The sequence below is a fragment of the Kogia breviceps genome, chromosome 19 (assembly GCF_026419965.1).
Source record: "Kogia breviceps isolate mKogBre1 chromosome 19, mKogBre1 haplotype 1, whole genome shotgun sequence".
NCBI lineage: Eukaryota > Metazoa > Chordata > Mammalia > Artiodactyla > Physeteridae > Kogia > Kogia breviceps.
The window spans coordinates 867,637-894,137 of NC_081328.1; the positions used below are offsets into that span (position 1 = coordinate 867,637).

Consider the following 26,501-nt stretch of genomic DNA (forward strand, 5'->3'; position numbering starts at 1 on the left):
CAGCTAGACAGCGCGCATGTGGGCTGACCCTCCCGGGAGTGGCGTCCATGCCCAGGGTGCGGTGGCCCCGAGGCCATCCTGCCCGCAGTAACCCCCCGGGGCTGCCGTTCCTCCTCCCAGGGTGGGTCGGGGCCTGGTGGGGGGCAGTCCCCCAGAACGGTGGAAAGCCCTCCCCGGGACAGCATTGACGCCTCACTCGGATTCCTGTTGGCGGGCACCACGTAAGACGTCGCCCGCGGCCCCCACAGCAACCCCACGCGGAGGCGTCTGCTCTCTGTGTTTCATGGGCAGAGAATTTGAGGCTTGGCGGGCGTCACTTGCCCCACCGTGCACGGTTGCAAGTGGGCAGAGAGCTGTTCCCGAGTTGGGACCGGGTGCCCTCAACTGCCGAGAGGGGGTGCTGGACCCCACGTGGGTGGCGAGCGCTTCCTGGAGCTGGAGGGGCCGGGACGCTGATGGTGACTGGGTCCAGGTGGCTACGTGGCAGAGCCTGAAGCTGACTCAGGATGAGGGTCCTGCACAGGAGAGGGCCCGAGGGACCCCTTGAACCGTCTGCGGGTTCCAGGTTTGGTGACGCTTTGTTGCCCTGGGCCTGTGCTGAGTATAGGACGGCGCTGGCCGGTCCCGGAGGCCCTGGGGGCTGGGCCAGTGGGCAAACTAGGCAGGTAAACACCTGGAAAGATGCATCTCTAGGAAGGACCCTGAAGTCCTTTGTTGTTGTCCCGGCCTTCTAAGGAGTGGAAAGGCATCCAGTCACCTGGAGCTGTTCTGGAGCCTTTTCTCCCAGGAGGGCTGAAGCTGTTTTCAGAAAGCCAGGATTATTTTCCAGCTCTGGGGACGGGGATTCTCATTCCACAGAAGTAGAAACCCGCCTTTCCCTTCTCACCCTTCCCCCTTCCACCTATTTCTAAAAGCAGAGGAAGCATGGTTTTCCATTTTAAGTTATTTTATTTTATATTAAAAAACCAGTAACAAGACTAACTTCAAAGACACACACAGTACAAACACCTAGGTAAGATTTTGTTCGTGTCGAATGGTGACACCAGAACTGCTACTATAAAGTGCGAGTTTCATGTTTTGCTTTGTGCAGTTGCGCACATGTAAACAAGTCACTCCCTGCCATCGGACCCCGCCCTCAGTTTCAGGCCAGCTGTCATGGCAACCCCCAGTCACAGATAATGCCCCGTTTGTCCTGGCCCTCCAGCCGGCAGGACCCATTTCTGCAAGCCCAGTGGCGGCTGATTAACTCCCGTTCCCACCCCCATTCTTAGGTCTTTGTGAGAAACGAGGCCAATTCACCCTCTGCTGGGCGCGTGGGGCTAGCGGGCGCCAACAGGGGATCGGACGTGGGGGGAGCCCGGGCTCAGCTAGCTCTCTTTCCTTCCGGAGCAGATGATGGTCCCTTCTCGGTTCCTTTGAGTCTCCCCAGTGAACAGGCTGGAGCGCTGGGAAGGAAGACGCCCGTCCGCGCACGCGCGGCTCGGGACGCACAGCCCGGACGCTTGGCTCTTGGACGAGAGGGCCTCCTGAGGTTCTGCGTCCGCGCGGGGTGGCAGTTCCTAGCTGATAACGCAGCGTTCCTTGTCCTTGGTCTGGCCGCCGCCGCTGGCCTTCTCGCGGATGTACATGAGATCGCTGTGCACGCTCGGCCTGCGCGCCCAGGGCGCCAAGATGCCGAAGGCGTCGTCCTGGTCGCCGCCCGCTCGCCGCAGCCTCTTGCCCCGCAGCGCCTTCTTGTGCAGCGCCTCGCAGTGCTGCGCCGATACCCGGCGGTGCAGGTCCGGGCTCATCTCGCATGGCAGGTTGGCCATGGCGAAGAGAGCGTGGAACATCTGGTCCAGGCGGCTGTTCCTCTTGGCCGAGATCTCGAAGTAGGCGCAGCGCTGGGGTTCGGCGCCCACCAGCTGCTCGATCTCGCGCTGCTCCACCTCGCGGTAGAAGTCCCGGTCCCCTTTGTTGCCACAGATGATCAGGGGCACGTCCACGTTCTCCTTGGTTTTGTTCTTGAGGCAAGACTTGGTGTCGAGGATCTGCCGCTTGAGCCTCTGCACCTCCTCGAAGGAGTCGCGGTTGTCCAGGCTGAACACCAGGATGAACACGTCTCCTGCGGGGAGCAGAAAAAGGAGAGGGTGAGGGCAGCCGCCAGGGGACAACTTAAGCGGGCTGACTTCGGGGCCTCCCGACGCCGGGGCTCCGGCCGCCGCGAGGGGCGCGCCGAACTCTCCGCGGACCGCGCCTCCAGCCCGGGCGCCCGGGGACGAGGGGTCCCCGGCACTGCGGCGGCGCGCTCCCTCCCCCGCCCGCTGCCCGGCCGCCCCGGCTCACCAGTGAGGATGGAGAGGCGCCGCATGGCGGGGAAGGGGTGGTTGCCGGACGTGTCGAGGATGTCGAGCTGGTAGATCTCGCCGCGGATGCAGTAGAACTTGCGGTGGAAGTCCTCGATGGTGGGCGTGTAGGCGTCCTCGAAGCGGCCCGTGAGGAAGCGCGACACGATGGCCGTCTTGCCCACATTGGACGAGCCGAGGACCACCATGCGGTAGCAGTTCTTGGCCGGGATACTCAGCTCCGAGTCGCTCTGGCACATCTTCTTGATCATCGCGGCCAATTTCATTGAGCAGAGGGACCGCGGAGGCGGGCGCGGGGCCGCGAGACGAGCCGACTGTGGCTGGGGGAACGGGGCAGAGCGGCGGGGCCGGCAGAGCGGCCGGGCGGCGCGGCTCGGGCTCGGGCTGGGGCTGCGCCTGGGCTCTAGCTCCCGGACGAAACCTCTGCCTCTCAGCGCCCAGCGACTGCCCTTATATGCAGCCCGCGTGGCCGCCCCGCCCCGCGCCCGCCCAGCCTCTGCGCGTCACGGTGCGCACGCCCGCGGGCCCCGCCGCGCCCTCCCTCCACCTCCGCGGGCCGCCGCCCGTTCCCGCCCGCGGGGCTCAGGAAGGAAACGGTCCAGGGTCTGCCTGCGGCTACGGGCGCGCGGACCCTGCGCTTCTCCGCTACGCGGGGCTCGGCGGCCGCAAGGGCGTCGGGGACGCAGTCCCGGCTGTGCCTCTGACCTGGGGCAAGGAACCCCCCTGCCTCCTCTGCCACCGCAGCTCTCACACGCGCCCACACTCACTTTCTTTGGGACGCAATTTCCCAGAGAATAACGACACTGGGCAGCGTGATGGCATGTGCTTGCCTGGTGCCAGGCACCGCGTCCGGGCTCTGCGCACCTTCTCACCAGCTCTGCGAACTGGCCCAGCGTAAACCCCTTCGCGTCCCAGGCGGGTTTTGCTCCTGGGCGGCCGTGCCAGCGCTAGGTGGGCGCCGCGCGCTCCGGCCGCCAGGGTGCAGCAGAGGCCCCGCCGCCAGAACGGGGAGCCGTGAGCGCCACGCTCAGGGCTGGAGTGAGCGCAGCCAGAGCGTTCCGACACCGCGTTCTACTGCAGGCTCAGCTCCTTTCTCCCAACCAGACATCTGCTGGATCCTGGCAGGGGTTTTCAGCCAGAGGCTGTCCTGCCATCTTCCTGTCGGAGACTGGAAGGACCAGAGGCTTGCCCTTCCTCAGTCAGAGGCCAATGTCCTCTCCCTTCCCCATAGCGTTTTGTGCCTTTGGAGTCCAGTGGGCCAACATTCCCATTTTTATAGTTGGGGGAGCTGGTCTCGAAGCCAGAGCGAGCCTGAATGCTGTGTGGGCATCACAGCAGTCTCTGGCCTTCTCTGGACCTCAGGTTCCTCTTCTGGAAGATGGTGGTCTGGCTCTGACTGGCTGAGAACTTGCGACCAGTGTAGGGGCAGGACCTGGTAATAACAACAATAATAAATGACCCACGAGGCCACAGGAGAAACCGGGGGGGCAGCAGGTAGATCAGTAAACAGGAGTGGGCTGCTGCTGAAAGGCTGGGGAAGAGGCTGCCAGAGCTGGCCGGCTCCAGCCTGGAGCTCATGGAAAAGCCATCGCGATCTCCCCGCGGTGACAGGCGAGGCTCTCCGATTTGGGAGAAAGCCAGGGCCGTTAGCTGTTGCCAGCCATCCACGCAGGTCGGAGCTGTGGGCAATGCTGGGGTGCCAGCCCGCACCCCTGGCTGTTTACACAGGGCCTCTGGCTGGCTTCTCGGCCAGCCCTCTGAGACCAGGATTCCAGCCGAATCCCACACCCTCTGCAGGGGGGCCAGGAGTGTTTATCCCACGTATGCCCTGCCAGGCACTGTTCTTAAGTCCTTTCTCGTGGCACCCTTGAGGGGCGGGAACTATGGCTCTCCATTTTACAGATGGAGCAACTGAGGCAAGGGGAGTGACTTGCTCGGGGTCCGCAGCTGATAACTGCACGGTCCAGGGTTTGAACACAGCTCTCCCTGGGGTGGTCAGTGGGCCAGGACCCAGCCTAGAGTCAGAGCCTCCCTCCCGCCACCCTAGGTCTGGCCCCTTCCAGCTGGTGACGGTGGCGGGTACTAAGCCCAGCCTGGGTTCTCAACCTTCGATTCCTGGCACCTGGGCCCGTCCCCACCCACAGATGCCAGGTTCTAAGACTTGTTCTCCCAGGTCAGCCAAGTTCATTAGGCCCTGAGCACACCTATCGTTCTTTCCCCAAAGTGTGCCCCCTCCCCCCACCACTGCATCAGTTCTGGGTGGTCCAGGCTTACGATGTTACCAGTGGTCTCTCTTCCTATCTTTGAGCGCCTGCCTGTATCATTTCCCTGCAATGAAGCAATTTTCCAGCTCAGAGTGGAACGGGAACCTCTTAAACCATTTGGCCAAACGTTGGGGGCGGGCTGGGGTCGGACAGCTGGACCCCAAGGCAGGAAGTGTCCACCACAGCCTGGTCTGCTGGCACAGAGTGGTTTAGAAGGTTCTTGAAAGCCGTGGTTAAGGAGTGCCGGGCAGGCGCCGTCAGGGGGCGTGTGGATGGATGCTTGTGCTGAGCGCCAGCCTGCCGCCCAAGCCCACCCCCAGCAGCTCCTCGCCCGGAGAGGGTCCTGCGTCAGCCCGGCCCACAGCCACACCTGACGAAGAGGGCAGGGCTAAACGGAGCTGGGTCTCCCCTCTGACCTCGCTTCCTCGGCAGTTCCCTCCTCAGCTGCGGGCTGCTCCCATCACAGCCGACCCTCTCCACTCCGGGCCCAGCCCTCACGGCGGCGTGACCCGCGGGTCAGAGGCCCGGAGGTGCTTGGTCTCGCCCTGACACAGGGAGGGCTTAGGCCATGGGGGCCGGCGCGTCCTGGAAGGCCAGGGAGAACGTGTGCAGCGGTGCCCGCGGAGGGCACATACCTCCTGTCCCTGGAGGCATGCGAGCAGAGGCGCTGGGTAAGGTCAGCCTCCGTGCCTCCTGTGGCCCCTCAAGCCCGGAGACCTCTGGAACCCAGACACCAAAGGGTACCCTTGAGGCGCTCTGTGGCGGGGTGGGGGCCCAGCAGCTCCGGTGCCCAGGGCGGGCACGGCTATGGCAGCCACTTCACAGGTGAGAACGCAAGGCTCAGGGCCAGGCACACAGATCGAGCACACCCGGCTGCCATCCGGGAGGAAAGGCGAGTTCTGTGCCGCAGGGGGCTGTGCAGGGGAGGCCGGGCCCAAATGCAGGTCCTGCCCCGTCCCCGTGGCTCTGCGGTCAGGCCCGGGAGCCGGTCCCGGATGGCCCCATAGCTGCTCCTTGTGGCCACGCGAGGTCCACGAGGGATTAGGAGGGAAATGTCAGTAACCAGGGACACTGGGTTTGGCAGGGGTGTGGGGGAGGGCCCAGTGCTTCCCACCCAGGAAACCGAGGCAGGCAGAAGTGGGGCGAGGCTGGTGGCACAGGAGGCCCAAGGGCCTGGGCAGTCCCCCCCATTCGGCGTGGATGGCGGCGCCCCTCCTGGCTCAGAGACCCCCCTCCCAGACCCCAGCCTGCCCCTCCCCGGCCTGGACAGACAGAGACCAAGGGGGGCCTGGGGTCAGGCGCCTTTATTGGTCAGGACATGGTGGGCAGCAGGGCAGGGGGCTCTGGGGCCACACGGCGCCTTCCAGGTCCCCAAGCCACGTTTCCAAGGCACTGGACGGCCCAGGCCGGGCACCGCTCTCCCCCTCCCCTCAAGGGGTGTGTGCTCGGGGCAAGCCCGAGGTGGGGACCCTCACGGAGTGGCCACGGGCCGTCAGCTCCTCTTGTGGGCCTGGGAGGCTTTCTGCCGGTAGATCTCGGCGGTGAAGGGCCTGCAGGGGTGGGAGAGAGGCTCGCTCAAGCTGGCGTCGAGGCTGACGCTGCACCCAGGCCCCCCACCCAGCGTGGACGGGGTGAGGGGTCCGTGTGGGAGCAGGAGGGTCCAGCGCCACCTGCCCGGCACCCGGGCCGCGTGTGCCCGCTCTCAGCTGCTCGTCTGCCACCCTGACGGTGACTCGGCATGGCCAGCTGCCCAGGCCCCAGGAAAGGCCTTGGAGGGAGAGGCAGGGCTGGCGCAGGTCACGCGGACGGTACACGGCAGCCCTGGCCCGAGACGGCGCTTACTCACTCCTCGTACAGGATGGCAACCGTGTAGACGAGCGCCACCACCGTGGTCAGAAGCAGGCCGGCGGGGCTGGCGTGCCTGTAGGGAAACGCGGGTCAGGGGCGGGACCAGGGTTCCACGGTCCGGGCCCTGAGCCGGGGACTGGCTCGCCACTGCCCGTCCAGGCCCGGCTCCGTGCACAGGCCTCCAGCCCCAGCCAGGAGCTCAGAGCAGTGATGTGGGGAGGACGGAATGGCTGGCCTCCCCAAATCACTTGAGTGGTCAGCGTGTCCTCTTCTGCACAGGAGGCTGTCCCGGGGCAAAAAACGCGCTCCCTGCCCACCAGAGGCGACGTTCTCCGGCTGTTTTCTAGAAGGGGGTCCAGGGCCGCCAAAGCCAGGCGGAGTGCCCATTGGGCCCCTTCAAGGGCTCCCTCTGGTGACTGCTGCGGGGGCTGAGCCCCTGCACAGACAGTCGGGAAGAGAGAGGGAGGGGAGCTGGCTGGTGGAGCCCAGGAGCCAGAGGGGAACGTAAGCCCCAGGCCCGGGGTCCCAAGGCACAGGGGCTCGAAGACACACGAATACCCTTTGGGGACCCTCGGCCCTGCCCACTCCCCTCCCGCTGGGACCTCCCACTGTCCCTCTGGGGGCTCCAGCAACAGTGAAGATGAAGTGTCCCCTAGGAAACCGCCAGCTCCCATTCCACGGGCTCCACGCACATCAAGCTTGAGAGGCGGACTGGGCCGCTGGGCCCTCGGCAGTGCCGCGCGGACGTGCCAAGGCCACAGGTGCTTTGGGGCTGAGATGAGATCTGCCCTCCTGAGGCTCTGCTCACCGGCCCTGGTGCTGTTTCCTGGAGTGGGCAGGGCTTCCCCCGCACAGCCGGCAGCCCAGGAGCTGGGGCGGGGCAGGCTGGACCCCCCCAGGGGACCTCAGGGCCGGGGCTCTGTGGCCACCATATCCCTAAGGCTGACGGCCCCTGCCGGGGAAGCCGAGTTAACTAGGCTCTACGGAGGCGGGGGGGGGGGGGGGGCAGCCGGCACGTGGTCAGCCCCGACACGGGCCCGTCTCCATTCTGTCTGCGCGAACTTTCCCACCTTCAAAGACCCGTCGCACCTAACCACCTATGTGGAGATGATCACCCCACACTGCAGATGAGGAAACGGGGGTCCACGGTGACCCACATGCCGGAGCCCAGGCTGCCTGGGGCGGTGGTGGGGTTGGTCCCAGGGACCCGGCTGTGCATACTGGGGAGGGGGCGTCCCACTCGGGCTGACAGGCCCAGGGAGAGAAGGCCCGGTTCCTGGTGCGCCCAGAATCCCGCCGCTCTGGGCCTTCTGGGGCTCCCACACACCTGGTTGCTTGGGTACCAGGAAGGCCCATCCGTGGGGTCACAGGTCGGGGGGCAGATGGGCTGCGGAAGGCCTGGGGCAGCTCTGCTGGGTCAGCGTCTGGCGCCCCGGGTAATGGCTTGTCTCTAATGAGTTCTCAGACAGAGGACTCCATCCCCAGCACAGCCAAGGCCCCCTCCTCATCACCGTATGGCTGATGTCCTCCTGAGGGGCCTGTGGGAGCCTGGCCCCCCCCCAGGGTCCCTCACGTGTTCCCGGGAGCCTGGCCTGATAGCCCTGAGGAGGCGGCGACCTCTCACTCCTGGGCGCCCGCACTGCTGGGGCACGAGAGGACCCACTTTGTGGCTCTGCCCTTGGAGGCCCCGTCTGAGCACAGAGGGAGGACGCGTGCACGTGCGTGCGTGTGTCGTGGGAGAAGCTCTGGGGAGTGGGTCAGTCAGGGATGTGAAGCCTGCCCCACTGGCTCCCACCGCCTGAGCCCAGGTGACAGGGGCCAGGCTGAAGGCAGGTGGGCGGGGGCTGCCTGGTCTGAAGTGGGGCTGGGGTTGGGGGGTGTCCCGCAGACCCACAAATGTCCCTCTGGCTCCTCGTCACTCAAAGCCCAGTGATTGGATCCCGGGCCACCCCCGAAGGTGGGGCTGGGAGGGGACTTCTCGCTCCAGACCTTCCACCATTGAGATTCATTCCTTTGGGTCGTGTCGCCCTTCTGGTCTCTGGGAGCACTGGTAACCTTCTAGGTAAGTGGTTTTCAAGCGTTCAATAAACGCAGAACACTTGCTACAAAAAAAAAAACTTCCTATGGAAGACGTCCTCATCCAGAAAGTGGACAAACGGGAGCTGCTCCGGGGGGCGAGCGGCGTGATGCCGGCGCCAGCCTCCTCGACGGCGGGTCGTCCGCAGGGCGCGGGTCCCTGCAGCCTGGCCGTGGGCGGGGAGCCTCCCAGCCCAAACGTTCCAGCACCGAGCCAGCAGCCTGCAGGCCCCGGGCCACAAACAGCTTTTACAATTCTAATTGTTTTAAAAAATCAAAAGGCTATTTTGTGACTCGTGAAAATGACGTGAGATTCTAATTTCGGTGTCCACGAACGAGGCAGTGGGGCCCCAGCCACGGCCGTTCCTTCACCTGCCTGCAGCCCGCACTCTTGTAATAGGGGGTTTGCCAGTTTGCCGACCCCTGTTCGAGGCAGGGGACCCTGACCAGTGCCCTGGACTCCACGGTGGTACGAGCGCTGACCCACCGCCAGGCGGCGCGGCGGGAGCCCGGGACTTACATGATGGCCCAGCCCAGGTAGTTGGCCGTGCTCCCCCAGTACATGGGGTTGTCCAGGACGCTGAACGGGAACCTGGTCACTCTGGCCTCCTTCAGGATCCCGAAGTAGTCGCCTGTGCACAGGGTGGGCAGGACGGCGGGGGGTGGGGGTCACACCCTGGCCACCCCATCCCAGGCGGAGGGGCCTGGGGTCCCCAGGGACCAAGGCACTGACCGAGTTCCCACGCCCACCTGCTGCTGCCTCTGTGCCTTTGCACACGCCGTTCCCCCTGCCTGGGGTGCCTGTTCCCCGCTCCCTGCACACCTCTGCTCCTCTGCCATCTTCCCCAGCTCACAGCCCCTCCTGTAGACCCTCCCCCTGCACACCGTCCAAGGCAGGCCTGCCTGCTATTTATTCACCGTCTCTGCCTCCATCTCCGCCCTCCTCCCCCCCACCGCCCTGGGCCCCACCAGCCGGCCCGGAGCCGCTCACACGGGAGTGTGTGGCCGCCCCGAGAAGCCTCCCCTAAGAGGCATGAGACAGGCACGGAGTGCAGCGCCGCCCGGCCAGGGCATCGCCCCCAGGGCGCAGCACTGCTCACTAAGGCCCCCTCCCCCGACGTCCCTTGAGCTCCAGGAGCAAGTAGGGCAGGAGGAGTTGCAGGGGTGTCATCGCTCTCTGGGGACAGAGGGCTCGGGGCCGGGGAGCCGCGGGAACCTTTCTTCCCGGTGGCACAGAGACCAGCTTCGGGGTGACTGACGGGAGGGAAGCGGCCGCCGTGCCCTACATCACGGAGCCCGTGGGCCCCTTGAGTTGCCAGACCGTTTCTCCCAGGCGGCGGCTGGTATCTGGGCCCTTCCCCCTCCCTCCTCTAGGCCCTCCGCTGCCCTGCCCCCCGCCGCCCTCTGCTGTGGGCCTGCTCACCCCTGCTCTCCTGACCTGATGCGACAGCACCACCCTTCCCTCCCCCTCCATGAGGCCCACACCGTGGTCCCCACCTCCTCCCTGCCCCCCAGCCTGTCTCGGCCCCACCGGTCGTGTGACGTGGCCCCCGGCTGGCCTTCCACTCTGGCCCCACTGGCCCTTGCACACCAGCCACCCTGCCCTCCCGGGTTCCCCCTGCACCTGCACACCCTCCTCTAGCACCGGGCTCCCTCCAGCTGCTGCCCGGTCCTCGCTCGAGTGCTGGTCCCCAGAGGACGACAACGCTCGTTTGCCTTCCGGGGGTCTTCTTGGGACCCCTGCTGCCGCCCACAGAGCCCCAGGCCGCCCCAGGCACTGCAGGGAATGGAGGCCAAGACCCCACAGCGGGCTGGAGCGAGGGGAGGAGGACCCAGGAGCCCCTGACCCAGGCCTGCAGAGCCGCTCACCTCCCTGTGCCCTGCGTGTCCGGAGGGTGCGGCCCCCTGCCCCTCCCCCAGTCCTGGGGCTGCCCCGGCCCCTGCAGCCCCCACCCGCCCCCCGGGCTACTCCCCTTCCCGAGCTTCCAAGCTGCTGGGAGTTGACGTCAGGAGGACATCCGGCCAGGCCAGCACTGGGCTCCCAGCCCCAAAGCTCCGGAGCCGCAGGCAGTGGGGAAAGCAGAAGGCGCAGCGCCCCCCGTCTGTCGCCAGCTCCGGCTCGCGGCCCGCACGCAGCGAACAGAAATCCCGCCCTTCCTGGCGGCCAAGCGGCTGGATGGGGTTTGAGAGCCCCGCCTCCCAAGCCGAGCAGGGCAGAGCAAGGCCCGGAGGAGCAAAGGCGGCCTGGAGCTGCTGGTAGCAGGGCCCCGGCCCCCTGCTCTGGGGGTCTTACCGAGGAAGGTGCCGGTGAAGCCCAGAGCCAGGAAACTGGACAGGACGAACGCGCCGCCCACTCCCAGGAGCGCCAGGCCCACGCGGTAGGCCAAGGGGTTGTCCAGGCTCTGCATCCTGGGCTGGCTCAGCATGGCCTGCGTGAAGCTGCGGGGCAGGGGACAGGAGAGACAGGTCACTGCTGTGCAGAGGGCCCACCCTGCCCTTCCCGCCCCCGCCCCCTGGGGCCCCCAGAGTAGCCAGGCCAGGGGTGTCGAACTCGGGGCGAGGCGGGTGCCGAAAGTGAGTGACCTGGTCCTCGGGCTGCAGGGGGGCCGTCCGGACTACGTTCAGCCCGTGGAGAACAGCGGCGCCTCCTGCCCCGAGCATCTCCCTGGCCCCAGCCCACGCCAGGCAGAAGGGGTCACAGTACACGTTCAGCAGCCAGAGGAAAAGCAGCCCCCTCCCCTCGCCTCCCCTCCCCGCAAAGGAAGACGGGGGGCAGGGAGGGAGGGAGAAGTGTCTGTTTGAACAGCAAACAGGACGCCGTGGGCAGAGGCCTGCACGGTGACCTGTCAAACAGTGGCACACGTGTGTCAGGGCACACCTGGCCACCGGTCACGCTGCCCACACCCCCTGCTCTCCACCCACCCCTCCTGCTGCCTGGGCTCAGGGTCACCCTGCAGCTCCAGGCTGAGCCGCTGGGATTGGCTCAGGGCCGCGCACACCCGGTGTTGTGCTAGGTGCCCGTGCCCGTGCCCCCACCACCCGCCCCGGCTCTGAGAGACCAGCAGCCTCCGCCCCCTCCCACCTCTCCTGTCTGCAGGTGGTGGAGTGGGAGGAGCCGGGCACGGGCAGCAAGTGGGCCCTGGCCAGGGCACAGCCCACCGCAGGCCCCTGGCTCGTTGGCCACCAGAGCGCTAGGGACCACGCGGCAGAGTGAGTGCGCGCGAGTTGGGGGGCGGGGAGGCGCTCAGGCCTCCACGCGGGTGACCCGCTGCCGCTCAGCCCCCGCCCAGGCTGACCCCCGACCCCCAAACCTAGGGCAGCGAGGCATGCCGGGCCCCCTCGGGCCATCGCTAGGCCGTCCGCGGCCCCAAGTTCTAGCGGGGGGCACCGCATGGTGCCCCGATGGAAGAGCCGTGGGCTCGGGCAGAAGAGGGGCACTGGGTTGCAACAGACCTGGGTGCCCCAGGCTCAGGTTTCACCCCTCTGCTGGTGACACTGGGAGGTGTGTGACCCGCTGGGCTCTGCCCACAGAGCTCAGGGACAGCTGGAGGGACAGGGGAGTGAGCTGCGGGTGACACCGCGAGATGAGGCAGGACAGGCACGCTGGGCGGGGCCCGAGCTGCGATCCCACGGAGGAGACGCAGTTTCTTTGGGGGTTTTCTGCGCTGGGGGTGCGAGTGGAGAGGCTCATCCATTTGTCTCTAGTTCTGCTTTTAAAACCTGGACTGAGCTTTTGGTCACCAATGCGACAAAGCTGTCTGCATTCTGCTCTCCAGAAACCCCGGAACACGGGTGGAGGTGGGGAGGGGTGTCCCGCTCGGCACCCATTTCTATCCGCAGCCGATAAGCCCTGGGAACCGCGGCCGCTCGGGGACACGGCCGCAACACCGTCTCGGGCTCGGGGCACTGAGCTCCCCGTTCTTCAACCCACACCAAGCAAGACTGTCCATGAAAGTAGCATCTGACGGGCTCACTTGTTTTTTCTAATACATGTTAAAATAAGCATATAACCAGGAAACGAAAAAAATGTTCACCTGGGTAACGTTTTCCACCTGTGAAAAATCATGTGGAGTTTAGGGCTCCGATGCTGTACTAATTCTGTACATTTGATCAACACATAACCTTTGCAAAGTGTCCCCCAAACCCGTCACAGCCGAGAGAGGATCTGTCGGTCTCACAGATCCGCCCAGTTGGGGGAAGGAAAGGGGAGGAGCCCAGGCTGGTAACCAGGCTCACCTGCTCTGCAGAACCCCACAACCCCTCCCCCGGAGGGTGGGCTGCCCTGTGAGCACCAGGGGTGCCAGCACGTGGTGGTGCGAGGTCGGGGCATTTCCCCGAAAGAGGCTCTGGAGGTCAGAGAGGCCCTCCCGCTGGCCTGGAAGAAGGCGCCCGCCCCGCGCCCGCCCCGCTGTGGGCAGGGCGCAGACCCTAGGATGAGGGCCTCGGCCCTGCAGCCACAGGAGCCGAGCCCTGTCCCCCGGCCCTGAGCCTGGGGGAGGCCCCGCCCGGCCTCTACGTGCTCCCCCTGCCCCCGCTGCCCAGCCCGCTCTGCAGGGAGCTGTCCCCGTCTGTCTGCCCCGCTCACTGCTCCTCCATGCGGCCACTCGGCCATCAGGCCTGTGCTGACCGCGTCCCTGAGCGGCTCCGGCTGGGCTCTGACGCAGCAACGGCCGGCACCCAGACGGCCACAGGGACAGAGCCGCCCGCGCTGACACCCCGCCGATGCACCGGGCCACACGCAGGGACCTGCCCTCAGGCAACGAGCACACAGGCTCCTGTCCGCTGCGCCTCAGCCCGCGACTGACTGACACCCATTCACACGGTGAGGTCCTGAGCGCCACAAAACGATACCTTAAGAGGGCTGAAACGGTCAATGTTAGTAATGTGTGTTTTACCACAGCCGCACGCACACGCACCCGCACACCCACACAGAAAACCCACCTGCAGGAACCACATAAAGCGACGGGCGGGGGGGGGGTGCTGTGCTAGGGTAGGGGGCGGGACTCCCACAAAGTCCCTGCGAAGAGCCCCGCCCAGACCACCCAGACCTGTCAGCAGGGGGCAAACAGGAGGAGGACCCGAGAGGGGAGAAGAGGAAACACGCCTGCAGGGGGCGGGGGGGGGCGTCCTTTCTCTCCCCCCAAATTCCCTGGGTGGCCAGTTCAACCAGACACCAGGCCTGGCCGGCACTGACACAGGGGCCTGGACGGTGGGAGAGGGCACTGGACCTGGGGTCACTTCCTCGCAGGCCTCCTAAGGGCCCAGGACACAAGAAGAAACAGGAGGGACAGGAAAAGGCCGTCGGCCCTCGGGGCTTGGCCCTCAGGGTACAGAAGCAGCACGGACATGGAGCGGGGCTTATCTAAAGCCGCCTTCCTCTGCCGAGTGATGGCAAAGCAGGGGCTTGGGTCGGGGCCCCGGGGGCCCCCTTCAGCCCTTGGGCCGGCGGGGCTCTCCATCGCCTCACCCTCCGCCCCTTGCCTGGCTGCCCACCTGGGCACAGCCCACCTGCAGGGCGGGATGCACTGTCAGCCGCCACCCCACGGAAACAGCAGCTGGGGCTGGCCCAGGGTTCTGGGCCAGCAGATACCAGGCTGAGGAGAGACCGACTGGGGTTTTCTCTTTACATCTGGGACTCAGGAAGCTAAGAATACAGACGTCTAGAACTGGAAACAGCACATTATTTTAGGAAAAAAGGCAGCAGGTACTGTATCCCGAAGAGACTGCTGTTTCGGGAGCTTTCAATGCGGCCGTCGGGGATGGAATGTGCCCACCCAGGCACTCGTGCATGCATTCATTCACTCATTCACTCATCCAGAAGGGCCAGGGTGTCTGCAAAGCCTCGTTAGGGAAGAAAACAAGAAAAAGAAAAAAATCAATCGAGCCGAAGGGTAGCACGTGGGCTGGCCTGCAGCCCAGGTGGGGCCGTTTGGGTCTCCCCCCTCCCCCGGCCGAGTTTCCCGAGAGTAACTGGGGGAGGAAGGCGAGAGTGCGGCACAAACGCACCAGCAGCCAACCCCGAGGGAGGGTTTCAGGAGCCGACACAGAGCTGGCCGGGCTGTCCTCCCCGCTGGCCCCGAGGTCGCTGCTCGCTGCCCTCCGCACGGCACCTCTCAGCCAGCAGAGCCGGGCGGGCGGGGTTAGCCCAGCTCAGAGCAGCCCCTGCACAGTGAAAGCCTGTTGGCTTTCAGTCCATCCGTTCGCTCCCTGGCCCCGTCACCCCAACAGCTCGAGGCTCCCGTTTTCCTTCCACGTCCCGGGTGCTGCCTGACCCCCGCACGAACCTTGCCGGGCGGCTGCGAGGCTGGTGGAGGGGGCGGGGTGCCATGCGGTCAGGCTGCCCCTCCCGCGGGCGCCGGGGGGGGGGCGGGGGCGGGGCCTTACCAGTGGGAGCGCAGGACGTTCAGGAGCAGGATGGCGCCGCCCAGGGTGTAGCAGGCCAGGTGGGGGGACCCGAAGGCCCCGCTCAGCTTTCGAGTCTTATGTTCCCATCTCGCGACCTACGCAGCGGAGAGAGAAGCAGCCTGCGCGTGAGGCCTGCGCGGAGCGTCACGGCGCAGGGCGGGAGCGGGGTGCAGGGGTCAGGAGGAGGGAGGGCGGGGGGGGGGGGGCGGCCCTGAGCCCGCGCGGCCCGCTGCTGCCCTGGCTTCCTCTGCCCACGGCCCGGCACACACTCGGGCCGCCCATTGCATGACACGGGGGGCCGCAGAGGGCGGGGAGCCCGCGGACGTGGCCCAGCGCCACCGTCCGCGGGGCGCTCCCACCGGGTCCTGGGCCCCCAGCCCTACTCCCCCGTGCGCCGCCGAGAACAGACTTCCCGGCTTTTCACTTTTGGCCACAGAAGCCTGCCTTTATTTTTTCAAGCTCGTCCCGCCTGAAATCTCGACCCTGGTCAGCCAACAGCGGAGCCAAGTTGAGGGCGTCTCCTCAGCCCCCTCCCGCCTCCACGGCTGCCTGCCTGTCCCTGTGGCACGAAAGCCAGCCGGGAGGGCGTCTGGGTGGTCGGCCTTCGGGACAGGAACCTGCACACGTTTCCTTCTGGGGCCCCTGGGGGACAGTCCCCTCCAAAGCAGCTGGACCAAAGGGGACCCACCGAGGGGTGAAGGGAGGTCCTTGCAGGGTGACTGGCCGTCGGGAAAGTGGACGCACGTGTCCTTGGCCAGAGGAAGCAGCCTGCTTTCACACATGGACCCGAGACTCAAGCCACAAGCGTGGACAGGACGTCCAGGCAGAGTGAGCTGGGAGGGGCGCCGACGTCCCAAGAAGCGTGGGATGTCAACGCCAAAAATAAAAATCACAACCGTCGATTCGGCACCTGACGATTTAAGTGCTTTTACCTGTGCTCACTTAACACTCAAAACAAGCCTGGGCCGGTAGCACTGATGAACATGGATGCAAAAATCCTCAACGAGGGCTTCCCTGGTGGCGCAGCAGTTGAGAGTCCGCCTGCCGATGCAGGGGACGCGGGTTCATGCCCCGGTCTGGGAGGATCCCACGTGCCGCGAAGCGGCTGGGCCCGTGAGCCGTGGCCGCTGCACCTGCGCGTCCGGAGCCTGTGCTCCGCAATGGGAGAGGCCACAGCAGTGAGAGGCCCGCGTACCGCAAAAAAAAAAAAAAAAAAAAAAAAATCCTCAACGAAATACTAGCAGACAGAATCCAGCAGCACATTAAAAGGATCATACACCAGGATCAAGTGGGGTTTATCCCAGGGGTGGAAGGATTCTTCCGTATATGCAAATCAATCAATGTGATGCACCATATTAACAGACTGAAGGAGAAAAACCGTATGATCATCTCAACAGATGCAGAAAAAGCTTTCGAGAAAATTCAACACCCTCCAGAAAGTAGGCATAGAGGGAACCTACCTCAACATAATAAAGGCCATATATGACCAACCCACAGCCAACATCGTTCTCAATGGTGAAAAACTGAATAGCTGATTCACTTTGTTATACAGCAGAAACTAACACACCGGGACTTCCCTGGTGGCACAGTGGTTGAGAGTCCGCCTGCCGATGCAGGGGACACGGGTTCGAGCCCTGGTCCGGGAGGATCCCACGTGCTGCGGAGCAGCTGAGCCCACGAGCCACAACTACCGAAACCCACGGGCCTGGAGCCCGCGCTTCGCGACACGAGAAGCCCCCGCTCGTCGCAACTAGAGAAAGTCCGCGCGCAGCAGTGAAGACCCAACACAGCCAAACATAAATAAATAAATTAATTTATATTAAAAAAAGAAACTAACACACCGTTGTCAAGCAATTATACTCCAATAAAGATGTTAAGGAAAAAAAATAAACAAGCCTGGGGTGGGTGGGATGAGGTCCCCACGTCGGGAAGATGGGGCCCCTCAGAAGTGGCGGGGGTGGGGGGACACTCAGCCGCAAAGAGGAGCAGCGAGCGGCCCCGAGACTCCGGGCCCAGGGCCCCTCCTATCTGAAGGGGCCCAGTTGCCCTTCAAACATGCCGTCTTTGTCACAAAACCTCGCTCCTGGTGTGGGATTTCAAGATGCAGCTTTAAAGGCCATTGATTTTTCCTCCCCGCTGACGCGCTTACGCTTTCGAAAGGACACTGAAATCGGTGGGAAAGCACGTAGTACCGTGTCCTCAGCCCTCCCGCAGGCCCGGTGGGAAGCACAAGCCCCGGGGCCAGACCCAGAGCTGCCGCGTTTGTCGGTGCGGGCATGGTCCGCGCTCTCCCCCCACCCCGAACCGGCCACCCACCGAGGACGGCTGTCATCGGCCTCATGCTGAGCAAGGGGCGCCTCCATCCTCGCACAGGCCTGGAGGGCAGGGCCCACCCACGGCGGCTGGGCTGGGGGTCTGACTGGGAAGGGGCGGCAGAGGGCGTCTGGGGAAGGAAGGGTTAGGCTCTTGATCAGGGCGGTGGTGACACAGGCACGTACATCCGTCCAGACTCAGACCACATTAGAGTGCGTTTACTTTACTGTATACACAGCCTAGCTCAACAGAGCTGAGTCTTAAACATCCAGTCCCCATAGAATCTGAGCTCTAGGGACAGATGAGAGCGGCCACCCACGTCACCCACCTGGGCAGACTCTTCTGCTCGCGACATGCCGGGTCCGGCCCCTGAAGGAGCCCCCCCCCCCCGCATCCAAGGGGGCCGCGACCGGCTGCACCCCAGCCCAGAGCCCTGGGCAGCGGAGGGGCCCGCGCTTCAGCCTAGCGAACCGGGCGCTGGGGCCTCCGGACTCCGGGCTGGGTCCCCCGCTGCTGTGCGGACGGGGGAGCCTCTTTCCACCAAAGGCCCTTTGGGGACCACTCTGCCAGCCTTGGCCTCCCAGATGGCCCCCCAACACCTGCTCCTTCACCTGGGAAACGGCGGGGTCCCAACTGCACTTTCTGAGCAACCCAGAGACAAAAGGTGGGAGAGGGAGGAGGCGAAAGGGCGAACCCGCCTCACCAGCCGCCCGCTGCCTGCTTCCCGCTTGGCCAGCCTCAGACGGGTTGCTGTCGCAAGGCGACCAATAAAGCGGCGGCCGGGAGCCCGGCTGGGTCCCAGGTGGACGTCCCGCCTAGCCTTCCTCGGGGCCCAGCTGCACACTTCATCGGATGAGGGGCCCGGAGGCAGGCGGTGGCGCTGACCACGGGGGACTGGCCACCAGGGGCTGGGCTGCGAGACGATGCGGGTCAGCATCCCGTGGGCCGAGTGACCGGCAGGAGGCGGCATGAGCAGACGCTCGGCCGCCACCGCTCCTGACCTGGCGTGGCCTCTAGATCGCCAGGACCCCAAAATGGAGATGCCCTGGCCCTACCCCACACTCACGTTCCCTCTCCCTAGGGCTGCCAGAGAAACACGGGCCCCCAGGTAAACCTGGATTTCATATAAAAAACAAAAAATTCAGTACCAGTTGCCCCAGATGTTGTTTCCCTGAAATCCAAGTGAACTGCTCTGGTTCTGCGTTTGCCACCTTGGGCCACCTTCCCCACACCCCGGGCAGCGTCACCAGCTCACCTCTGTGACGGGTAGGGCTCTTCCCCAAAATGTTCTTTTGTTGTTGTTGCAAACCTCTCCCACAGAATCTGGGCCAGGAAGGAGGCTGCTGGGGCAGGAGGAGGACTGGGATGGATGGAGATCGGGTGAATCTGTCCCCGACCGCCAGCCACCAGCTGTGCATTCCCTCAACTGAGTCAGCAGTGAAATGCGACACACGGGCCATGACTCCTTATCCACCTCCCAGTGTGGGGGGAAGACCCAGCGGGCGATGCATGGCCACAGGCCAGCACCAGCGCCTCGTGCGGGTGCAGAGGGCCCCTCCCCCAGGGGCCCTGATTCCAAGAGCAGCCTCTGCGTCTTGGTCACCTATGGGTCCCACTCGGCCACACTGATGGTGCTGGGTCTGCCTGTAAAGGAGGTGGCTCTGTCCCCCGCAGCCGCCCGGGGCCCGCGTCCTGGGGCTCAGAGGGCGTAAGGGGTAGCCCAGAGGTGCTTTGGTCAGACCCACAGCATTTAAAAATATCTGTCCATCAGATGTTTTTATATACAATATTTGTATTTACAATGGAATACTACTCGGCCATGAAAAAGAACGCAATTGGGTCATCTGTAGAGACGTGGATGGATCTAGAGGCTGTCATACAGAGCAACGTTAAGTCAGGAAGAGAAAAATATCGTATATTAATTAACGCATATATGTGGAATCTGAAGAAATTGGTACAGATGATCTTATTTGCAGGGCAGAAACAGAGACACAAACGTATGGACACCAAGTGGGGAAGGAGGGGAGGGAGGAATTGGGAGACCGGGACTGACATATGTACACTAATATGAATAAACTAGATAACTGGCGAGAAGCTGCTGCGTAGCATGGGGAACTCAGTGCTCTGTGGTGACCTAAATGGGAAGGAAATACAAAAAAAGGGGATATATGTGTACACGTAGCTGATTCACTTTGCTGTGCAGTATAAATAAACACAACATTGCGAAGCAACTATACTCCAATAAAAAATAAACGAATAAAAATTAAAAATATTTGACCCAACAATTCAACACCATTTAGAATTTCCACGTTAAAACCCAGGCATCTGGGACTTCCCTGGTGGCGCAGTGGTTGAGAGTCCGCCTGCCGATGCAGGGGACACGGGCTCATGCCCCGGTCCGGGAAGATCCCACGTGCCGTGGAGCGGCTGGGCCCGTGAGCCGTGGCCGCTGCGCCTGCGCGTCCGGAGCCTGTGCTCCGCAACGGGAGAGGCCACAGCAGTGAGAGGCCCGCGGACTGCAAAAAAAAAAAAAAACCCAACACTTTGCTTATAAAGATACAAACCAGATCAGAGTAACAGGCTGGCACAAGAAACATCCTGCTAACACTGGTCAGAAGGAGAGTGAGTGGTTATATCGATTTCACACAAAATAGATTTCAGAGCAAACGTCATTACTGGCATAAAGAAGATCGTTTCATAATTATCCAAGAGGACAGAACAACCCGAAACATCCACGCACCCGATGCCTGAGCTTGTGGTCCATGAAGTAAAACTGATAAATCTGCACAACAGAAATAGTTATTTCAATACCCCTCTCTCAATATTGATAGAACAAGTAAGGATATAGATTTGAATACTATCAACCAACTGGGTCTACTGACATTTATAGAAGACTTCACTCAACAACAGGAGAGGGACTTCCCTGGTGGCGCAGTGGTTAAGAATCCGCCTGCCAATGCAGGGGACATGGGTTCGAACCCTGGTCTGGGAAGATCCCACATGCCGTGGAGCAACTAAGCCCGCGCGCCACAACCACTGAGCCTGCACTCTAGAGCCCACGAGCCACAACTACTGAGCCCATGTGCTGCAACTACTGAAGCAAGCCCACACGCCTACAGCCCGTGCTCCGCAGCAAGAGAAGCCACCGCAGTGAGAAGCCCGCGCACCACAACAGAGAGTAGCCCCTGCTCACTGCAACTAGAGTAAAGCCTGAACGCAGGAATGAAGACCCAATGTAGCCAAAAAAAATTAATTAATTTAAAAAAACCGGTAGAAATTAGTTTCAAGTGCGCACAGGACATTTACCAAGATAAACCACTTGCTGGGAAACAAAACTAGTCCCAGTAAGTTCAAAAGAATTATACATCACACAAAGTGTGTTCTCTGACCACAATGGAGTTAATTAGAAATTAATAACAGCAAGATCTCTGAAAAAAATCCCCAAACATCTAGAGACTAAGTAACACATTTCTAAAAAATCGAGAGACTAAGTAACACATTTCTAAAAAAACACAACTCATGGGAACAAGAAGAAATGGAAAGGGAAACTAGAAGGATTTTGACTTGAACAAAAATGAAAGCACAACATACCAGAGTCTGTGGGATGCTGCTGCTTGGGAGGGTTTATGGCACTGAACACCCACAGGAGAGAAAGAAGAAGGTCTCCAATCACTGGTCTCAGCTCCCACAAGAAACTAGAGAAAGAAGAGAAAATGAAACCCATGTAAGTAGAAGAAAGTTTGAAGTGGGAATCAATGATAGAAAATAGAAAAACACTAGAGAAAAATCAGTGAAACCATGAGATGGTTCTCTGAAAAGATGAATAAAACCTCTATTCAGACTGATCTGAATAGAGATCAAGGAAAAAAGACACAAAGGCAAAAAAAGGAATACGTGAACCACTTATACCAATGAACTTGATCAAAGCTCACTCAGGAAAAGCAGCAGAGAGTCTGACCAGCACACACTATACCCATCAGCATATTTTAACATATAGTCAAAAACCTTCACGAGAAAAAGTTCCAGGTCCAGACGGCTTCACTGGTGAATGCTACCAATCATTTAAGGAGGAATAATACCAATTATCTACAAACTCTTCCCAAAAACTGAAGAGGAAGGAACACTCTCCAATTCATTCCATGAGGCCAGCATTAGCTGATACCAAAACATTGCAAGAAAACTAGAGAAAAATACCCCTCCTGAACAAAATGCAAAAATTCTAGACAAAATGTTAGCAAATTAGCAAACGGAATCCAACAACATACTAAAAGGATAACACATCATGACCGAGTGAGATTTATACCAGGAACAAAAAGTTGGTTTAGGGCTTCCCTGGTGGCGCAGTGGTTGAGAGTCCGCCTGCCGATGCAGGGGACACGGGTTCGTGCCCCGGTCTGGGAGGATCCCACGTGCCGCGGAGCGGCTGGGCCCGTGAGCCGTGGCCTCTGCGCCTGCGCGTCCGGAGCCTGTGCTCCGCAACGGGAGAGACCACAGCAGTGAGAGGCCCGGGTACCGCAAACAACAACAACAACAACAAAGTTGGTTTAAGTTTGAAAACCAGTCAACGTAATTCACCACATAAACAAAGTAAGTAAGAAAAAAGCACTACGATCGCCTTAATAGACATGACATTTAACAAGAACCCAACATACACTCCTGACAGAAACTCAGCACATGAGGATAGCGGGAAACGCCCTCGTCCTAACACAAGGCATCTGTGAAAACCCTACAGCTGACATTGCCCCGATGCTCCCTTAGACCAGGAAGAAAGCATCATGTCAAGTAAATGTAACACATGGTCACCTACAAAAACTCTGATGAAATCGACAAATAATGCCAGACTGGACCCCGAAACCTGTGAAGCTTCGCCAAGAATTTAAGAAAAGACCTCAATAAACGGAGAGATACAGAGCGTCCGTGGGTCCGGAAACTCAATTGAAGATATCAATTCTCCTTGATTGGTCTACAGATTCAGTGCAAACCCAATCAAAATCCCAACAGGCTTTTTGCTGCACATCGACAACCTGAATCTAAAATTCTCACAAAGGGCTTCCCTGGTGGCGCAGCGGTTAAGAATCCGCCTACCAATGCAGGGGACATGGGTTCAAGCCCTGGTCCAGAAAGATCCCACGTGCCGCGGAGCAACTAAGCCCGTGCGTCACAACTACCGAGCCTGCGCTCTAGAGCCCGTGAGCCACAACTACGGAAGCCCGCGCGCCTAGAGCCCATGTTCCGCAACAAGAGAAGCCGCCGCAATGAGAAGCCCACACACCACAACGAAGAGTAACCCTGGCTCGCCACAACTAGAGAAAGCCCGTGTGCAGCAACGAAGACCCAATGCAGCCATAAATAAAATAAAAATAAAAATTTTTTTAATCGTTGAACAAAATAAAATTATCACGAAAATGCAAAGGACTTAGAATAGGCAAAACAACTGAAAAAGGAGGACAAAGGGAGGTTAAGTCGACAGATTTTGAACCATATCATAAAGCCACTGTGACCAGGACTGGGGTGCTGGTGCCAAAGTGGACAGACTATCGGAACAGAACAGGGAGTCCAGAAATAGACCCACGTGTGTAAGGTCGACCGATCTGTGACAAAGTATAAAGGTCATTAATGCAGAGGGCAGGGGACAATGGCACTGGGTGTTGTGCGCAGAACTCAGAACTCAGACCACGCGCAAAAATTAACACAAGTGGGTTATAAATCTAAACATAAAACCTGAAGCTACAAAATTTTTAGAGGAAAACAAACTAGAAAATCTGTATGACCTCGAGTTACGCAGTGATTTCTTAGATACACCGTGGAAAGCACAATTCGTAGACACGGAGACGTGATGAACGGTCGGGTTCCAGCTGGTGGCTGGAGGGTGGGCTGTTATCGCTCTCTCCGGGGGGCGGGGAGCAGCCCCCAGCACCCACACCAGCTGCCCTCCACCTGCACAAATGCCCACCAGGCCCCCAGCACTCCGGCGCGGCCTGCGGCATCCCCTGCCACCTCCTCGGCCTCCCTTCACCCACGAGACCAAGTCACAAGACCCCCTCCTGCTCCTGGGCCCTGGGTCCCCTGCGTCTCCTCGCCCCCTGCTGACACCCCCAAGAGGGCAGATCCCATCCGGGCAGGTCCTCGGGCCCCTTCTGCCCAGGTGACCAAGGTCACCTCACCAGGGCAGGACACAACTGCCCCCCTGCGCTGGCCCCCCAGAGGACCGCTGTGATGTCGATTGATCACACTCTGCCTCGTGGCCACCTCCCCCGTCCCTGATGTTTGCCTCTGGGGGAAGGAAAGGGACCCGGAGGCTCTGCCCCCGTGGAACCCGCCAGCCTCGGACAGGCCAGCCCTGGACCGGGCAGGCGGGGGACAGACGGCTGGTCCAGATCCCGGCTCTGCAGCGGGGCCTCGGGCCAGGCACTCAGGATGTGCTGGGGCTGGCGAGGGTCCCCCCCGCCACCTGGCCTCTGGGAGGCTCTGGGTGCCTTTCTTGACTCGCAAGATGGTCACAGCTGTGACTCGGGTGGGACCTCGTCTTGGGGTCCACCCTGCCACCGCAGGGAGTCCGGGAAAGGGGCCTGGAAGCTCTCCGCCAGCAAATCCCTCAGGGGGGACGGCTCAGCTGTGAGGACCGCTCCCCACCGGCCCCACCCCAGGGCAGCCCATCCTGTCTGAGCTGCTTTCCCTGTGCAGGAGGACGCCGGAGGGACCCCACCCATGCACATCTGGAGGAAGCAGGGAAGCCACCCAGCCCCCACAAGAAAGCCCATCACCCCCTCAATAGGCCATGCAGCAGCCACGTGGCCCGAGAGCCCCAGGCTAGGGCAGGGGGCACCCGTAGACCCAGCGACACAGTCCTTACTTAAGCAGACCAAATGCCTGTTTCTCAGTTTTACGTAATAAATACACTAAAGGGGCAGGGAGAGGAGATTCTTTATTGAAAGAGCTGCTCGCTCGGGGAATTCTTCTAAGTGTGCTGCTTTTCCTCTACACTTACAATGTCTGAGTTACGCACAGCTCTTTAGGGTTTTTTTTAAATTTTAAATGAAACAAGGCCCACCTGTAGGAAGCCACTGGGAAAACAGCCGTGGAGTGAGCGGCTCTTCAACTATTAACCAAAAACAATGCAAACCCGCTCTGCCTTATTTGGTCAATATTTACATGGACTTCAGCCTGGGAAAGGAATTCGGGCCGTGCTGGCGCTCGGCTGGGGAGCTGTCTAGATACGCGGGTTCGATAGGCAGCTGGGCCCCCTCTGGCATCTCGGGCGGGCGGGACACGCCACCAAGACCAGCGCCAACGCCAGTGTCGGCACAGCATCCGCACCTGCGGCCAGACGGCGTTTTTTCTTTTTCTTCTGAGCTAAGAGTAGTTTATTTTAGAAGGGGAGACTATTTTCGGTCAGCTTTAGAGGCAAAAGTAAAATTCTTTGAGACAGAGGACACTTCCCGTCGCCCTGGAAAGCTCCCCGCGCCCCCGCGCCCCCGCCCCACGGCCCCTGACCTGGTTTCTGCCCCGTCCAGCCTTCTCCAGCGTGTGTGGCCACCAGACCGTCCAGGGAGCTGTGCGTGGATGGCCCGTGGCTGGCTCACGCACCCCAGCTGGGGGCCCTGCGTCACGGGCTCTACTGCTGTCAGCAGAGCTGCTCCCAGGATTCTCTGCGCACGCGCGTCTGCTGCGTCGAGGGAAGCGAGCCTTCAGCGGTCCCGGCACCTGTGGCCACCCACCCCGTGCCGTGCGACTCCAGGAGGGTGGGCTGGGAAGACTGACATGGCAATGGCAGGGCACCCTCGGGGGACACCTGCCACAGTGCACAGCCCGAGGCCCAGGTGGGGGCAGGACGTGGAGCCGACAGAGGAGCCAAGGCCTGGGGCACAGAGACCCCTTCCTGAGCCCTGACAGAGACACAGGAAGGAAGAGGGGAGGAGTCACGAGACACAGGAAGTTAAGGGGGGAGGAGTCACGAGACACAGGAAGGAAGGGGGAGGAGTCACGAGACACAGGAAGGAAGCGGGGAGGAGTCACGAGACACAGGAAGGAAAGGAGTCACGAGACACAGGAAGGAAAGGGGGAGGAGTCACGAGACACAGGAAGGAAGCGGGGAGGAGTCACGAGACACAGGAAGGAAGCAGGAAGGAAGAGGGAGGAGTCCAGGGCAGGGAGGGTTGGGGGGGGCTCTGCAGGAGGGCGGGCCTGAGCCCCTCTGTCCCAGACCGCTTTCATCTGGGAAGCAGGGAGCAGTGTGGAGCCCCCTTGTAGCCTCCCCGTCACCCGCTGAGCCGGGTGGGTGAAGACAAGACGTCTGCCCCCTCTCGGCCCTGGGACCCCCAGGGGGCGGCATCAGTGGGGTGTGGCGCCTGGTCCCCAGCTCCAGAGAGCAGACAGTGGTGGCATCTGTCAGGAGGCCACCCACTCGCTGGGCTTGAAAGGTCAGCCCCAGACCTGGGCTGCGTGGCCGGGGAGAAGGCAGATCAATATTTCTACAACCACTTTCCAGGTGAAAACAGTTCACAGAGGGAAGGTAACCTGCCGCGATGCAAAGGCAGGGCCGGGACTTGCCCGGGGGTTCTCCTCGTGAGCCCCCTGCCCAGAGAGGAGGGGCATGGGCCCAGCGCCCAGCACTGCCTTGGAGAATGTGCCGGAAGGCTAGTGAAGCTCCAGCAGCCAATGTCACAATATTGGTGCCGGAGCCCGAGGGTGCAGCTAATCCTCTTATCCTCCAAGGCAGGCACTGCCCTGAGGAAAGTGCTTTGCCTAACTGTGCTCCCGCACAGTTAATCCAGAAAAAGAGGCCCCGTCTGAATGGACTGGCATGACGCGGCCCGCGGGGCCCCCGGCTCGGGACGGAGATCACCGGCTCAGGTCACCAAGAGTGGCCCAGACCCCGGCTCACCTCCTGGTCAGGTGTCCGGGGCTGGGAGAGGCACATCTCTTGGCCATCACCAGCCTCCCGGAGCGAGCTGGGCCACAGCAGGGACACGACCTGGCCAGGGCAGGGCATCGCGCTTTGGTGGGACTGTCTTTCGTGGAAGAAAGTGGCGAGCGTGGTCTGAACCTTTCCACCGGGACAGCGCCCACTCCTGAGCCTGCGTGGCAACCAGGTGTGAGCGGGGCTGAGCCGGGCCTGGGGGCCCTCGCTACTGTGCAGTCACTAGGGCCTGAGGCCACCGGGGCCACGATGCTCTCCGTCGGGGACGCTGCCCGTCTGGAGGGACCTGACGCCAGGAGGGCTTGGGGACGCGGTGCTGCTCCTCTCCAG

General features: G+C 61.8%; 2 protein-coding genes across 6 annotated transcripts in view; both read right to left on the bottom strand.

Moving 5' to 3' along the window:
* Nucleotides 1-928: 928 nt before the first annotated feature.
* RASD1 (ras related dexamethasone induced 1) lies at nt 929-2,770 on the bottom strand. 2 transcript variants are annotated; one of them, XM_059048897.2, is made up of 2 exons: nt 2,326-2,770; nt 929-2,104 (listed from the first exon to the last, which is right to left on the bottom strand). In XM_059048897.2, exons 1-2 carry the CDS (start codon nt 2,609-2,611, stop codon nt 1,560-1,562), a joined length of 831 nt encoding a protein of 276 aa, XP_058904880.1. In that variant the 5' UTR covers nt 2,612-2,770; the 3' UTR covers nt 929-1,559. The 2 variants fall into 2 exon arrangements, with proteins under 2 accessions (XP_058904880.1, XP_066877912.1); XM_067021811.1 differs by having other exon boundaries at nt 939-2,030; nt 2,326-2,694.
* Nucleotides 2,771-5,898: 3,128 nt separating this feature from the next.
* PEMT (phosphatidylethanolamine N-methyltransferase) overlaps nt 5,899-26,501 on the bottom strand; it is a 39,519-nt gene continuing 18,916 nt past the window's right edge. For 2 of the 4 annotated variants that reach the window (XM_067021810.1, XM_067021808.1), the window contains exons 3-9: nt 20,843-20,946; nt 18,507-18,591; nt 14,918-15,033; nt 10,827-10,972; nt 9,054-9,165; nt 6,456-6,530; nt 5,899-6,159 (exon numbers count right to left, since the gene is read on the bottom strand). In XM_067021810.1, the coding sequence (XP_066877911.1) occupies nt 6,102-6,159; nt 6,456-6,530; nt 9,054-9,165; nt 10,827-10,972; nt 14,918-15,033; nt 18,507-18,591; nt 20,843-20,946 (696 nt within the window). In that variant the 3' untranslated portion in view covers nt 5,899-6,101. The remainder of the gene's footprint in view (nt 6,160-6,455; nt 6,531-9,053; nt 9,166-10,826; nt 10,973-14,917; nt 15,034-18,506; nt 18,592-20,842; nt 20,947-26,501) is intronic. The other 2 variants (XM_067021809.1, XM_059048898.2) reach the window with 1 other exon arrangement.

Excerpts from the sequence above, each read along its gene's own strand:
- RASD1 (XM_067021811.1), bottom strand. The coding sequence starts at position 2,611 with ATGAAATTGGCCGCGATGATCAAGAAGATGTGCCAGAGCGACTCGGAG. Across the intron at positions 2,031-2,325 it reads GCGCCTCTCCATCCTCACTG|ATCCTCGACACCAAGTCTTG; the intron begins GTGAGCCGGGGC and ends CTCAAGCGGCAG.